Here is a 16,448-nt window from a genome sequence, read left to right as displayed (position 1 = left end):
AGGAATCAGAAATCAGTACCGTCTGGCTTAAATGGCACGTTCCCCATGTTGATCGGAGATTTGTGCCTAGTCATGAATCGTCTTTTCATCATTTTTCTGATGGAAAAAATTGGGTAAGTGGTATGGTTGGGGATAGGAAAAATAACGATACAGAACAATTAAAACAGAGCACTCCCGGAAGGATGCTGAGCGGTCTGCAGATGCTACAATTACAGGAATAATATGTCCAAGCCCCGGAGGGATTTAGAATTTTTATTTTAACAATTTATTTGGTCTACAACATAATCAGCACGCTATGCGAAATTGTAAGTGAAATTATAAGGTGTAAGCATTGGCCACCGTTAGCTCCATTTGTACTTTTAACAATAGATCTTAAGGGGGCGTCTGGTGTAAAGTGTTCAATCTGAAGGTTATTTTGGTTTACGATTTGGAATGCAAGGCAACCTTGGATCTTTTTTGTAAGTTCAGATCCAGGTTCTTAAATCCGCTGTTTGCTCATAAATGGCGTTACTGAGCATCTTTAGCTACCATAGAAACGTCATACTTTTTTATGTGAGTTCGACACCTGTTTACACTAATCATTGCACATCATAAGTGATTTCATATGACAACTTACATTTTCCCTTGCGTAATCAGGTCTAAGTTTGGTCACAAAAAGAGCATATGCGGGAAGCTCGCTTTAATTTGAAGAAATCGTGTGCCCAATCGCATCGAATGCTTGTTGAGGCTTGTGCGTTATCGGAAAATAAAAAAATAATTAAGATGAATTATAAAAAAAACTGAAACTGTTCTCTACTACTACCAATAACTAATCAAATTGCGCCGTGCTTTGCGTGAAAAAGGCCAGGTTTTAAACAAAGACATGAGAAGCCCCCATCGCACGAGTCAAAAATGGTCCAAAACTACTTGGAGACACTCAACTGGGAGGTGCCACCTCCCCCGCTAATTCACCAGACCCTGACATCTTCCGATTATCATCTGTTTTCATCGATGGGTCACGCACCCGGAGAACAGCACTTCGATTCGTACAAACACACCCGAAAATGGCAAAGGTAAAAAAATGGCAGAGGTCAAAAAAAAGATAGCAAAAAAAGTTACCGAGAGATGGGAAAAATGTATAGCTAGCGAGGGCAAATACTTTGAACAAATTATTTTTTTGTGTTCAATATAAAAAGTAGGTTTTTTTTATAAAAAACAGCGGAGTTAAGCTTATACACCTGGTGTATACCCTTTTAAGAAATTATTAAACCGTGTTTGAATATAAATCTAGAATGGTCAATATAATCTTAATGTTTCATACAGATTTTAATTCATATCGGCCATCACCCACACGCCGCAGGCAACGTACCTGTATGAACTGAGCATAAAAAGAGCTAAATCGATCAACATCTTGAGACTGGTTTTTATCCACGAAGTGGAAAGAGTAAGGTGGGGACATTCGACGGTTTTAAGTCTGTTTGCTTTTACTTGTAAAATTAAGCGTGGCAACCGAGTCCGCGGTATTAACAAAACCAACTAATCGAAAAGAGGCTTGTGAGTAGAAATGACATCAACAACATCAACCTCACTAACCAATCGAAACCCAATATAACAGACCCTGGTTTTGTCCACATTTCGATTAACGTGTAATAAGGGGCTTAAAGGCAATTGTTAAAACAAACTTTGAAGGTAAATACTATACAATTCGTAGAGCCCATCCATTGAGGGATCATAATAAATATATGTTTCTTATCCGTCAACTACAGTGACATGCACTCAGCGATTAACGGTTCACCCAGATTTTCTCCGTAAAGTGTATTTTGTTAGTTGTATTGAACGCTCAAATCACTTACTCGATCAAATTTCTTTTCAATCGAAAACAATGACATTCACATTGAGAAATGTTTTAACCTTCTATAGACAGCATTTCGCATCTTTCGTCGATTTCTGTTTTTCTTTGCATCGCTGATGTTGATGTTCTCTGTCATGCTCATTCCGTTTTACCTGTGGACGAATGAAGCAAGATCTAGTACTACAATAACCGGCATGCTACAACAAGAGCATATACCTGCACCCTCTTACGAACACACACATACTCCCGTAGCAAACGAGCTACCAAGAGAGAACTGTCAAATCGTGAAAAAATATCCTCCTGCTAGTGCGTGTGGTACGTATGTGCTGTGTTCTGAAGAACGGTGCCATTGAAAAATATCTACATTTCGTGTTTTCGCGTTTAAGTTTTCTACTAAAATGTATTGATTTGTGACAGAAAACCGTCTCACACTCGATGAAACCACGATCGAAACCCGTACCGTCAGAAAGTGAGAGCTGGAGGTGTTTGACTCAGTCGTACGAACAGTGGGGCGATACGTAAACAATTTTTCTCAAATCGGAACAGGAATTGATCCGGCGATATTCGTCGGTGGAAGAGCAGAACCCATTCTGAAGTTGACAGTAAGTGGGACGGACACTAATTATCCTAACAGTAAACAAACAATTTTGTCTGGAAATTCGGTGCTGGTGATAAGAAAAAGGTCCAAGAGCAGGAGATGAGAGTATGGATCGTGTTTCTCAAATACACCAATACTAGCTAGCGCTCGAGTCTGGTGTAGAACGGAACCTAACCTAAAAGAATTTTTTGCTACTGTTGCTAGTGTCCAATGGCTCTCGCATGTTTATTTTTCACGAGATTGCATTGAAATTGTTGTTGGATTAACATAATTGTTGCTGTAAATAGTTTGTTTTGATACCGGCTTTCAATGTTTTAGCAATCAATGGTTGGTTTTCAGTGCAAACTTTTGGTTGAGACATCAAAAATTGTTTGTTTTAGTTTTGACTCTGACGTAAGTCAATGCGTGATGACTAATTACCATTCAATGAAAGAGAAAATGTTTCAAGTCGCTAATCAAATGTTTTTGTTTCCTTCTAGAATGATATCAACTGGATAAAAATGTTCCATCATCCTCGAAATTGGCTGTGATAGGTATCTGACTGTATGCATAACTCATCCGAACAAGCAACGTTTCGAGTCAAATACTAGTTAGTAAGAGTTGTTGATTCCGAAGAAAGAAAACAACGCGTCTGTTCGAAAAAATGGAAATGTCAGAACTTCCAGAAGCAAAGGTATCCAGCTGCAGTAAACCTTTTCAGTGTTCGGAATGTAACAAACAGTTCCGGCAGCTGAGCACATTGACAAACCATATGAAAATACACACTGGTAAGCTGGAAACTTTCTTGGTTGATCTTCTTAAACATTCATGATTTTGTATTTTTGAATAGGTGATAAACCTTACAAATGCACAATATGCTCGAAAGAATTTCGCCAAACTACGACCCTGTCCAATCATATAAAAATTCACACGGGTAATTTAGAACGATCCCTTACAAGTTGTTCATTTTCTTATTTAAAACTGTTCCATCTTCAGGGGAGAAGCCATTTCATTGCACTTACTGCGGCAAACAGTTCCGTCAATTGAGTACACTATCTAATCATCTTAAAATCCATACTGGTAAGTTCGATCGTTTGCAATCGAAAGCCGGAACCTAACACAACATCCCATTTCAGGAGAGAAACCCTACGAATGCTCAGTCTGTGGAAAACAGTTCCGGCAGAGCAGTACGCTGAACAGCCACATCAGGATTCACTCGGACGACAAGTATTGTGAGTATTTTGCGCTGTGCTGGCACATGTGACCGTTTAATCTACAACAAACCGCGACCCGAATAGTGTCCTAACAATAATAGTGACAGCCTCTTCTCTTCCTAGCTGTGAAACCCTTCAAATGCAGCGTCTGCCCCAAGGAATTCCGCCAGACTACAACCCTGTCAAACCACCTGAAAATTCACACCGGTGAGTAGGGATACTGCTAGCTGGTGAAAGTTGAAGTATTGGTTATACTTATTGGACTTATTTTATTACAGGTGAAAAACCCTACATTTGTACATATTGCAATAAAAGTTTTAGACAGACAGGAACGCTCTCAAACCACTTGAAAATTCATACCGGTAAGTTGAACGTTTTCATAAACATGTAAAAATGAGATATTGTTACTGCATATTTAACAATCAAAATTTTGTTTAATACAAGAGAATAGTCATTGATCCCAAAATGAACGAGATTAAAGTCATGAAACGTAGGCTAATCTGAAAATTTATAATTTTGGCTTAATTACAAGTGACAAAACAGAAACTAGAAAATCGGGGTTTGGTGACATCTTCTGATTTTCAAACTAACCTAACCTCAATCGTTTATCCTAGTGCCTGACATTAATTGCTCTTACTTCACTTGTTCGCTTTCTTCGCAAACAGGAGAAAAACCTTACGAATGCTCTGTGTGCCGAAAACAGTTTCGACAGTCCAGTACGCTGAATTCTCACATTCGAATCCACGCGGAGGACAAGATATGTAAGTAGAGTCAATTTGCCAGCACATGTCACATGGGTAATCTAGTTGACTATTAAAGAATTGGTAACAAAACAATTGCTTCGTTAAAATTAAGAAGCTTTCCAATAGTATATGCATGGCTTACAGTGTCTAAATTTAAATTCAATTCACTGATATATTTGGTTTGACGAGAGTACGGCAGCATTCGCGTGTCACGTGAATATTTCCAATTTGAATATTATCCAATTTAAATATAATCGATGTTTTGTAAGCATGAAAATTTAACTAGGTAATTTTCCGCGTTCTTTGAGCGGTAAAGAAACATCTAAATAATGAAAAGTCCGTAATTTTTTAGGCCAAATAGCGATCAAAAATTAAATTTTTTAACCAACCATATTGTACACTTTAAAAATATTAGGTTTTTTTATTCAATCTGTTTAAAGGTTCCAATGTTTGCGTAAAATATTCGCTTTTATGACGTAGGTTTTCATTAAATTGGATTTTTGAAAACTACTCTAAACAAAGACCTATATGCTATCACAAAGCTCTTTGTGATAGCATATTCGATCAAATGTGTAAATTTACCGTTAGTACCACAAGAAAAATCTTCATACTTTGACAATCCACTTAAGTGTCAGTATTTTTAACGAGAAATGATAACCAGCCATTTTATTCCTTGAATGAGGTGTTAACAAAAGTATCGAAATATTGGAAGTAAAATTACGTCATTTTGATCAACTGAAGACCGAAAAGCCTATCGAAATTCCAGATAAATAGAATTTCCAAAGATTTCATCAATATCAAAGCTCAAGCGTTTTAGAAATTTTGATGAAAAGAGTGTTTTCTATCGCGTTTCGTTGAGTTCTCGACAAACAAATAATGAACTTTATGATTTTAACCAGGTTAAACAAAAAGGACTGTATAATTTTTTATTTTTATTTACCCGTATCATGTATTTACTTGGCTTTATAAACTTTCACATTTTGAGCCTTATACTGGTTCTAATTTAAAAAAGTAGACATCGCGACATAGTGCAATTTTGAGACATCCTGGACTGCTCATCGATATATTTCTCGTTAAATCTTCAACGAACCAGTGCCAATGGGTGCATTCTGTTTGGCTGCTTAAATATTCCATGGTGCTCTACAGTTTACTTCACAAGAAATTATAAATAAATTATTCTAGTTTAATGGCTTGACTGAATGTATTTGGTTTTTGGCTTTGCGGTTTTTAAAATCAAAGCGGGTGTTGTATACTTTCTAATACTACCTATTTTCTGTGATTCAATTAACAATGAAAATGTTTCAGTCGTATGTCGTGGTTTTCTGATTTTATTTTTTCTATTTTTGGTGATTTTACTACAAAAATAATTAACTGATTTTTTTACACAAATCTTTCAAAATAACAACTGGCAAATTGGTACGGGCAGGCTAAATTGAACTGCAAAAAATTTAGACCCTAAATTAACAGTATGGAATAACCCAATCAAAATTCATAGGTAATAGTGTAACAGGGTTTTAATTGGTATTTAGATGGAGGTTTATATTTCGACTTCGCCTTATCAGTAGCAGCCAGGTCATAGCACAATAAAGCCGAACTAAAAGAGACATAACTGAAGTGTCGTGACTGCACTTAGGGTTGTAATTTTCATCGTAATCACACAATCTATCAGCAAGTCACAGCACCTAAGACTTGACTACTCAGTATACCGGTCACGGTGTAGTCTCCTGAATAAATGCTGCGTTCGTCGCTTTCAAACATCTGGCTTTGAATAAATCCTTAAATATTCAGTTTGCGGCTGGAGTATATAGTATAAGTCCAGCCATCGGTTCCTGCAGCTAATAGTCATTTCTTCGCTTAACCGGTATTCGTGCACAATGTCCAGTCTTCCGAACGTAAGCTCCGTCCGCCATCTTCAAACGCCTGGATGTGGATGACAACACAAGCAAATCTGCAGTGAATGTTTTTATATAATTTCACAAAATTATAGTGTTCTGCCAGAGATAGGCTGGTTAATGGCTCGATAGAGATTTGATCGGAGATTTGCGTATTGGCAATATCGTCTCATCACTTTCCGGATGGGAAGCGAGATGAAAGAAAGAGGTGGGGAAATGGAAAATGACAACACAATACAATGACAATACAAAACAGTAAACAGCCTGAATTTTTCACTAACGAAGTAATAATGAACCTATGCATGGAGAGCCAAAAATCCGGACACGCAATTGCATTTCTGGAGGCAATCGCAAATCAAACGATATGAGGTTCCGTAATAGGATTCACAAAGACCACACGAATAATACTCAGCATGCTGAATAGTTGCCATGTGATAATCGAGATAGCAATGTCGAGTCTAGAATACCGCTGTTGTCCTAGGTAAACATTTTCGGGCCCACATCCGGTAGAAAAGTTTAGTTTCGGCGCAAGATTGCAAGCTACACTAATGGTTGGCATGTTCGTATGCAGCTCAAGAGCGAATATTTCGTTTCATCCATATTTCCAGTACACTCATTCAGAGAAAAACATTCAAGCGCCCATTTGATCGATTTGGTTGTCATAACTCAAAGAGCAACTGTGAGCTTAAATAACTCAAGGGCATTTGTTGTGACGGCCGTCAGACGAGTATTCACAACACTTCAAGGCATTCCTCCCAGTAGTTCCTTTAGAAGCACACATAACTTAAAACGAATAAGCCTCTTATATGCTGCTACTATGAGTAAGTTTGTTTTATCCATGACCACATCCAAGTCACTTGGAGTTTCATTCGATGGAATTACTCGTAAAACCTAGTCACCAAGCCCCCATCGAAGAGGTCCCAGTTCGTAAATTTGGGAATACGGTATGAAAGGATATCTAGAGATGTATTTAAAGAATCAAAAGATGAAGTGATCAAATAACGACGATTCGAACACGTTCGGACGAGCCTGTTTGCCAACTCATGCGCCGTACTATCAGAGCAGAAAGTTACATCTAACACCTCTTCCCTACCAGACCGTGCCAATGTTGGGCGATTTCATCTACCGAGTGTAAGCAGATTTATTAGCAGAGCCGAATAAATCAAGTAAGAAAAAATTCGTCATGGAAAAACATGAAATATATTCTAGAATTCGCACATCGAAAAATCCAACTTTTTGAAGCCCTAGTTTTCCAATATTTAAGCTTTAAATTTTACGGTTGATAGTTTGAACTACCGTAAAGGATTTCAGCGAATTTCTTAAGTTTGAGTACTGTTTTGTTTAGTTTTCCCCAATATAAAAAAATTCTTGAAACACTTTCCTTGAAATCAGAAATTATCAACTCCTAAAAATTTAAGGATTTGTATCTATTTGCAATAATAAATAAGATACATATATTGTGTAAAATAATGTACGTAATATAGAAAACTTCATTGCACAAACTTCTGATTTATGATCACAACATTATTGGGATGCAAAATTCTCCAACAGGGAAGCATTTTGGACAAGACCAAATTTCTGTGTACAAGGGCACAAGACGTAACAAAGGATGGTTTGTTTTAGTGTTTCGGATTCTCCTCGTCAGTAATCAGCACCAACTGGGTGTCCAGTTAGACGATGTATCTAATTAGCACTGGTTAGACACTGAACTCCAGAAAGTCACACGTATTGCGTGAATACTAAACAATTGGTTTGAGTTGTCAGTTCCTAGGAAAGTCAGTTGTGAAATAAAAAACAATCAAGTCGTATTGAAGTATTTTTAACCGGATGTTGATTGCATTCGATCCATTGATTCATATACATTTAAATTTCCTTGCAAAAGGAAGATATAGCTTGAACTAATGATGATGATGTATCGGAAAACGTATTACACTGAAGTATTTTTGTGCGGTTTTTCTAAATCAGATTTTCCAAATTATACGGATTTTTTGATTTTTTTTTGCTGCGGATTTTGCAAGTTATGCGGTTTTTGTTAAACGTGTGCAGGGAAAAATGGAATCAACAACGTTTTTTTTTAACTACCAGAGGTCGAACTTCAAATATTTCTGAATTTTGCCCTATCTAGAAAATTTGAGTAGTTCTGAAGCCAAACGCACGCAAAATCTAATAAAACCGCAGAAAGTAGCTGTCCCATTTTGTTTGTCAATAAAATATTTTTTGTGAGCATTCTGTGATTATGAAGAATTCTTGTGACCCTAAATATAGTTGAATTTCTTGCAGCAATCAATGTTTCAATTGGTGACTGCAATGTTAAATTCTACTTCCATTCTTGAAGCTTTTCAAACTGGGTGGAAATTTGCTAACAAAATTGTAATGAATTTAAAATTTAATAATGACTTTAAATAATTTAAATTTATTAAATTGGAATACTTATTCATTGAAATCGTGCGAAGACGAATTTTTCCTCCTCTTGACGGTACGTACATAATAGCCGTTGTGACCGAAACATTTTAAAAACCAAATAAATTGAAGAGTAACTCTAATTTTCACTATGCGACATTCCTCCTTATGGAGGGAAAATAGGGTAAACACCAAAATTTCTCCCGAGGGAAAAATGTTCGGTGAAACCACTCTTTGTACGTAAAGGGCACAAATCCTAATTTAAGGGGATACCTTTTTGTTCGAAAAATGTCAAGAAAGTTTAACTTTACGTAAAGGCAGAAGGCAATGATTTCATTACATCAAACTTATAGTATTTTGGCAGCACATTTTTCAGTGTAATAAACAATCATAAGTTTATAAAAATATATTGATAATTGGCGGAGTCATGGCTTTTTCCCCGAAATCCTTTTTGTCTTTCTCATATAGAAAGCATATGCAATCACTCTAAAAATGGTCAATCTAATCCTGCCCACGGAGGGCCGTGTCTCATATCCCGTTCGACTCAGTTCGTCGAGACCTGCAAATGTCTGTATGTGTGTCTGTGTATGTATGTGTGTGTATGTATGTATGTGTGTACGTATTTTCTAATCTCACTCATTTTTGGCAGAGAGGCCGAACCAAATTGCTCAAATTTAGTTTCAAATGAACGTTATAGCGCTCCCATAAGCTGCTATTGAATTTTTAGTTGATCTGACTTCCGATTCCGGAGTTACGGGTTTAAGAGTGCGACCACACAAAAAAAAAGAATTTTCGACTGACATAAGGTTTCTGGATTTAAACTGGGATGTAGCTAGGGGTGTACGGGAGGGGTTACACTCCCTTCCCTCTCAGTGGTCACCACCCATTTAAATTTCCCTCAGAGTAATATTTAGACCACCGCTATATTCACCCTCCTCACACATCTACGTTCGCATGACAAAATTATTCAGCAGGACAACATTGAATTAATGCTGATTAGGCTAATTAAGTATGAAATTTTTTTGTTTCAAGTGTTTCGTCGTCGATACGTAGCTCATTAGGTTCGTGGCTGGCGAGCCATTGTGTGTAGATTCAAAGTATACTAAGAATGTATTAGATATATCCATAATTAAAACGAACATCAGCCATGGTATCATAGTTTGGAGAAATGAGAAAGGCACAATTGCACCACTAGGAGGATTAGGTTTTTGTTTAAGAGGTTTGCGGTGATGACGATTAAAGACTAATAGATCAACTAAAATCCCAAAACTCAAAAAATTCCATTACTATATTAGTATATTTCTTGTCACAAAAAGCCACTTTGCATACTTTTTTTCAACAATGATCTAGACTGTCTTTTGAAAATAGTCAAACCTTTTTTAGCAATTTTTTCAAGTGGCTATAGTCTAAAAATGACAAATTCTACAAAAATATGTTGTAGGAGTGATTTTCACAAAATTAGTGGAATTTTTGAATAAAAATATTAAAAAATTCTTCATCGACTCCTACACTGAAAAAATCGATTTTAAAGATTTAAAGTCGATTTGTAAAAAATCTCCATCTTTGATTTGGATCAAGTTTTGTCCCAAAATAGGTGATTATGTTCTCTACCTATCGTTAAAAATTCAACTTGGGTACTTTCAAGGAAAAAAAGTTATTTGAAAAAAACTTTTCCTTGTGCAAACTGAATTTTTCTTTCAGTGTATTTTTATCGAAAACTAAATCAATGAAAGTCATAATCATCTCAGAATCCAATAAAACTCAGTTTGTGAGAAGATATCGTCCAATTTAGCAACTAAGTATATTTTTATTAATCAAGAATCCCATTGAAAAGAGTTCATGTTATTAAACAAATATTTCATTATTATTTCTTTATTTTCTTTTTTAGTTCTGAGGAAGGATCAGGGAAAGAAATAACCACCACAGAATTATGTATTGAATTTTTTTTCAGTGCATATGTGGCAGAAATTTAATTTTGTGATATTTTTATCAGTTTGCTAACTACCCAGTTATATAACTCTCGGGGAGTTGTTATGGTATTTCCAGAGTCGCGAGCAAAATTGACTCTTTTTGCCATTTGCTTGGGAGTGCCTCCAATAGCATCACAGCGTCCTTTTCCATGGGATGTTTCCAAAAAATGCCATTCTGCGCTTAATTCATACTTTGACTGGAATCTACACAAGCTGTCGAAGTTTTTCTTATTTTTGTATTGTGCTGCTGCTCCATCAGACATAAAATAAATTTTAGAAAAGTTTGTTAATTGTTTCATAAAATTTATCATTTTTGAGATGAACAACTGAACTGCAGTCTTCCAGTCTTCCAGTCTTCATTCAAGTTTGCTCTGCTGGTTATTATTCAATTTTGTTCCCGAATGGACCTACCTAGTTTAGAAACTATTGACATAGAATAGTCTCGATGTTCACAAATTGGAACTGAGTATGTAAAAACTGTCGTATCAAAAATATTTTAAACTTCAGAAACTTCGCGCTTCATATTGAAAAAATGACTTTTTTCTGATCTAGACAACGGTCAAATGGTGGACGGTAAACCCGTTTTACTTCATCAATCCTCCTTAGCCAAGGCGTGCATAATTCTCAAAAGTTATTCAAAAAAAGTTATGAAAGTCAGATTACCATGTGTTAGGCAACGCAATTTATTTCGAAACTTCTAAGTGCCCTATTATCGTTCCATTTTTCATTACGAATCTTCTCTCTGATATGATGCTTTATCATTTTCATCGCTAGTAACGTTACCTGTAGAACTAAAATTTTCTAAATGAAAGATGACTCTTATCATACTACTATCTTACTAAAATACTTTCAATCATACCATTCAGCTAAATTCAACTATTATTCAAATTCGTGGGAATAGTCTACTGATTCACGACCGTGTACTGTAATGTCCCACGCAAAACTTCAGACATCACTTCATTCAAAGTTTAATAACTTATCTCAAGCAAGTTGGATTGCTTTACAGTCTTCGACAAAGTTGTAGACAATAAAATTATCTTTCCTATTTTCAGTTTCAGTGATAAACTGATGCATACAGTACAACCTAGTGACTAAACTGCAAGTTAGTGGGCTTTCTCCATGTTAATAGTAAAAAACCCATAGAATTCGAATACGATGGTCCGATCAAATTTAGAGCAGATACTCCAAATGGGACTAGAAATTGACTCAGGGGTAGCCCAATGCGGGTCATTTTTTCTTATCGCTCCAATCCGGAGTCTTCTGTTCGTACAATTACTTGAAGTTTGACATTCATTTATTTATTTAGTATTTATTCTGATTGCAGTCTTTGTAATTGCCTGAAATGTTCTGTTTATTTTCCAACTATTTTCAGGTAAAACATCTTCATCTCCTCTGCCGACAACAGTGACAACGATTACCATGAAGCTCGACGAAATGAAGCCTCCGCTTTACACCATCATTTAGGCATAAACAATTTTTTTCAAGCGCAACAACTATCCGAACTAGGAAAAACTTCAGTTACTGAAAAAATGCAATTTATGTTATTCTGTTAAATTTTGCATCGAAATCAATGGTCCCAGTCAACCGAATTGATAATCACAACCCTAAAGTTTTCTGCGTGCACTGTTGCACTCGGAACTTGAAGACAGAAAACAAAAACCGCGGACAATATCATGAGCCTCATTTTCATTTACCATTAGCCTTAATAAATTGCGTCGGGATCCTACAATAATAATAGCATACCCAATCAGCTTGCAGTGGCATTAATTTGGCCCCTCCTTACCGTTCGGCTGCGAACTTAGGTTTTCCGAACGATTGTAGTCTTGTCGGAGTTGAGAAGACATTAACCAAACGAGCGTCACAGATGTTGGCACTGTTGGAAAACATCGGTCATTAGAGATGCTACGTGACGCTGATAAAAATCGTCGAGAATTCGTTTGTGGAAGGAGCAAATGCACAGACGCGATTCGTTGATCAGCTTGTTCGTAAATTGGGTAGTAGCAATTGATCTTCACTGACATCGTTGAAATCGGAAATGAGCTGAGAAAATGACAGTCTTGTTTGTGAGAATGCGAATAGGGATGCTCAATATGTGGATTTTTCATTTAAATTAAAACTTAAAACCAGGAAGCACAGAAGCAGTTGATTGCAAAGACTGCAAGACCTGTCCGTCTGTTTGTAAAGCGAATGTTTATTGGAAGAGAAAATTTAGCTTATTTCTACGCAAGCGGTCTGCACGTAGATCGTGTGACAAAAGTGGTATGCTATTGCTCAAGATTTTTGAAGTTGTAGAAGACTAAATTCATATGAACCATTTAAAATTTGATGTTGTGTTTGGAAACGTTAAACTCAACGGCTTGCTTTCATTGAATTGGCTTTGTTCTGCGAGCAGTACAAGTCTCTGTCGCACCACGAACCCAAATCGGAAAAATGAGGCCAAAAATGTTTTGATCTTGAGGAACGTTTCGTCAAATTTGTGCTTCGTGGAATTGTACTTTTTTGATAAGTGTTTTAAAAAATTCCTTCAAAATGTCGTAAAACATCAAGTTGTTTGAGATGTTATTTTTGGAGACAAACGAATATTTCAAAGTAAGTTTTGAAAATGACCTTGAAGTCCATAAAGTTTTACCCCGCTCGAAACACTGTCAAAAAGAGCAACTTTCCTCCCCATTGACCATCCCTACCGCATAGCACTTATAGATAGGGCGAGATTGAAGTAAAGACGGATGATCGAATATTTCGGGATGATATTGAACTTTTTTCATGCCAAACCTGATTGAGGATTGCGCTGCGGTCTCTCTCTGATCGACAACTTGGACAAAACAAGTTGTTCAGCTTAAAAGATGTCAGCCGCGCAGGTAGATAGGCAGGACAACATCGTCGTTACTGATGGTGTCAGTGAAGAGAAGAAAAAAAGCAACATTAGCGATAAAAGTAAATGAAAGCAAGAGTGGAAACGTACATATATCTCCTACCTGGTTCATAATTATATGATTAAAACAATATAAATTACGAACAGCAAATTACTGTACCGTATGTTATTATCCACGATAGCAATTATTAAATGAAATTTTGATTAAACGTAATCTGAGATCAAGCTGAAGAAGCAAAATGCAGCAAATCGGATCCAAATTCAACCTGCGAAAAAAAAGGAATCAGTCTGTAAGTACTCCATCAGCGATAGCTCCTCTCGGAGAAGATACACGTGATATACAAGGAATGGTCGGGTAATAAAGTCATTAGGGATTGTGGTCGTGTAAATATACGGGCCTAAGCGATATTTTGAGGCAAGCAGCGAGGAGTGGCTTCCACAACGGAACATAACATATATGTACGTACCGGTATATTAATTTATTAACCATCAATCAACGTACCGTAATCAGGTGCAGATCAGCTATTGCCGGAAAAGAGGGTTGAGCAAATTAATTTTTAGCTACACAGACACAGAAGAAAAAAAACAAAATTCAGCTTAACTGGTCGAAACGATTGGATCAGGTATGGGGCAGTGATGATCATTGAAGCAAGTCAAGGGAATCAAGTTTTAAGAAAACTTCTCAAATACAGGAATATTGACTCCGAATTTCGGCAGAACATGGAGGGTAAACTGGCTGAACTTTGTAGTGCAAGAGAGCGTATAGGCGTAATCGCTATATATTCTGCTAAAACGAAGGTATACATATTATGTGAATAATAAATGTTTTTTTTTATTGAAAAGAAATTGGATTTGCGTTTTGATTACTTCGAAATGACAGTCGAGGGTGGTAGTTAGACTGCCGAAAAAGTGTGAGATTTTTGGCCATTGGTAATTACGTACGTGTATACGCGGCGAAAGCCAGCTACTTTCGTCCGCGTCCGCTATCACCCATTTTCATAAGGTGATTCATCAACAGTGCTATCATTAAAAATAAACCAGTTTGATTGTGCAACTATTTTGCTCGATCTTATTTTAATTTGGTAGTTCTGTTCAGAGTTGCACACATTTCGTGGCATGTAATTTTATATGTTCTTTGATTTGATGGCATTGTAAGGGAACACGTGTCCGCCGGGTGATGCCAATCGAGCCGACATTTCTCTGGACTGAGCAAACGATTTTTTGTTTGTTGAGTGTTTATTTGACCAACTGGGGAACTAATCCATTCAATATACTTGGGGAATACGCATGGTCTTATGTGAGTGGAGTGATGACTGTTGAATCATGTTTGAAGGTTAAGAATTGACAACTCGCAATGAACATCGAAAATTAGTTAAAAATTTGTGGCAGTCATATCAGCACGAAAAACAAATGTCTTTAGTTTCGTTTTGGTCTTATTGTCTCCAATCGTGTTCTAGTAATTAGCATAAAAACCTGGCATGTCATCGGTTGTATATTCGACATAAAAAGCTAGTCGTTTCAGATATTTTGACTGCGCTTATTTCATACTATTTAAAATGCACTTCAGTTAGCATAATGATAACATAAGAATCGGCAGCTTTTTCAATCTTTCGCGGAGAAAGATACCAATTCATAATTGTTATTCGATTTCTTATAGTTATACTAAAGTTTATACACTATAAATAATAAATTAATTCGACAAAAGATAAATCCATCATAAATTCTCGGCATCAGGCTGTCCAGAGCAATATACACATTTGTACTTGTATTTGTATTTAAACAATTTCAGTCCAACTGACACTGAGTCTTAATGAACTAGAACTATAATAAAACTATACATAATTATCCTAAAGTGGCAACAAACGGTTCCGAAACTGTGCAGAACTAATGACGAAGTCGAGGATATCGGTAAAATTGTTGAAGCGACGGATCATTGCTAATATCGGGCTGTTGGCAGCGTAGTTAGTGTTGCGCATTTCAGTCTGCAACAGTGTTCGAGGACGAAGGACACGGGTTGGTGCGTATAGGTTAATTTGCGATAGGAGATCTGAAGCAACATATTCAGCCAGAAGAAGCTTAGATACCGCTTTCGAGGCGTGCCTACGGTCTTTTAAGGTGTGTAGTCCGAATAATCGAGAACAGTCTTCATATGGTGGCAAGTTCAGCGGATCATTCTAAGGCAATTGACGTAACGCATATCTTATGAATCTGCGCTGGACGGCTTCAATTCTTTGGCTCCAAATTGCATGGTAGGGGCACAAGACGACGTTCGCGAATTCCAACTGTGAGCGTACCAGTGAACATTATAACGCTTTGAAACATAAAGGATCCCTGAATGCATTGGATATTTTGAACATGAAACCTAGTAGACATAATGCTTTGTCAATGATCGTTGAGAAGTGAAGGGTGCACGTTAGCCTTTCATCTAGTCATCCTAGATCTTTTATATGATCAACCCGTTGCAGCTGAGTTCCAGCGATGTTGTAGTTGAAAGTAAACATGTTCCTCGTTCGATGAAAGCTGATAACAAAGCATTTAGCAACCCTAAGAACCATCATGTTTCTTTTACACCAACTGTAAAGGGAATCAACGAGATGCTGTAGCTCACGACAATCGACTTCTTTCCTTATAACTAGAAATATTTTCATGTCGTCGACGAAGAACAGTTTTCCTCCGCTCATTAAGATGAAAACCACATCATTCACGAACAGTGAAAACAGTAGCGCACCAAGCGTACTACCTTGAGGAACTCCAGAATGGTTAGAAAAGGATTCAGATACATTGTCACCAAATTGGACAACGACTTCACGGTGAATAAGGTATGATCGCAGCCAACGGCAGAATCCGGCGGTGCATCCAAGTTTATCAAGCTTCGTTAATAGTATCCCATGGTTAACTCCATATATGTAGTATTCATACCCACAACAACTTTATTGTTTTAAATGAAAG

The 16,448-nt window shown here is 36.8% G+C and overlaps 1 protein-coding gene across 3 annotated transcripts; it reads left to right on the top strand.

Moving 5' to 3' along the window:
- Positions 1–2,125: 2,125 nt before the first annotated feature.
- Positions 2,126–14,345, top strand: LOC131690645 (gastrula zinc finger protein XlCGF8.2DB-like). 3 transcript variants are annotated; one of them, XM_058976572.1, is made up of 9 exons: positions 2,126–2,433; positions 2,909–3,196; positions 3,259–3,342; positions 3,405–3,488; positions 3,545–3,640; positions 3,746–3,829; positions 3,901–3,984; positions 4,288–4,383; positions 12,000–14,345. In XM_058976572.1, exons 2-9 carry the CDS (start codon positions 3,073–3,075, stop codon positions 12,089–12,091), a joined length of 744 nt encoding a protein of 247 aa, XP_058832555.1. In that variant the 5' UTR covers positions 2,126–2,433; positions 2,909–3,072; the 3' UTR covers positions 12,092–14,345. The 3 variants fall into 3 exon arrangements, with proteins under 3 accessions (XP_058832555.1, XP_058832558.1, XP_058832556.1); XM_058976573.1 differs by lacking the exon at positions 2,126–2,433 and adding an exon at positions 2,665–2,822; XM_058976575.1 differs by lacking the exon at positions 4,288–4,383.
- The last annotated feature ends 2,103 nt before the right edge of the window (positions 14,346–16,448 follow it).

The sequence above is a fragment of the Topomyia yanbarensis genome, chromosome 3 (genome assembly GCF_030247195.1).
Source record: "Topomyia yanbarensis strain Yona2022 chromosome 3, ASM3024719v1, whole genome shotgun sequence".
Classification (NCBI taxonomy): Eukaryota; Metazoa; Arthropoda; class Insecta; order Diptera; family Culicidae; genus Topomyia; species Topomyia yanbarensis.
The sequence above is the reverse complement of the archived record's forward strand: the minus strand, read 5'-3'. Positions and strand labels throughout refer to the sequence as shown.

Coding starts and splice junctions, on each gene's coding strand:
- LOC131690645 (XM_058976572.1), top strand. CDS start 3,073: ATGGAAATGTCAGAACTTCCAGAAGCAAAGGTATCCAGCTGCAGTAAA. Junction 3,197..3,258: donor CCATATGAAAATACACACTG/GTAAGCTGGAAA, acceptor ATTTTTGAATAG/GTGATAAACCTTACAAATGC. Junction 4,384..11,999: donor CCACGCGGAGGACAAGATAT/GTAAGTAGAGTC, acceptor AACTATTTTCAG/GTAAAACATCTTCATCTCCT.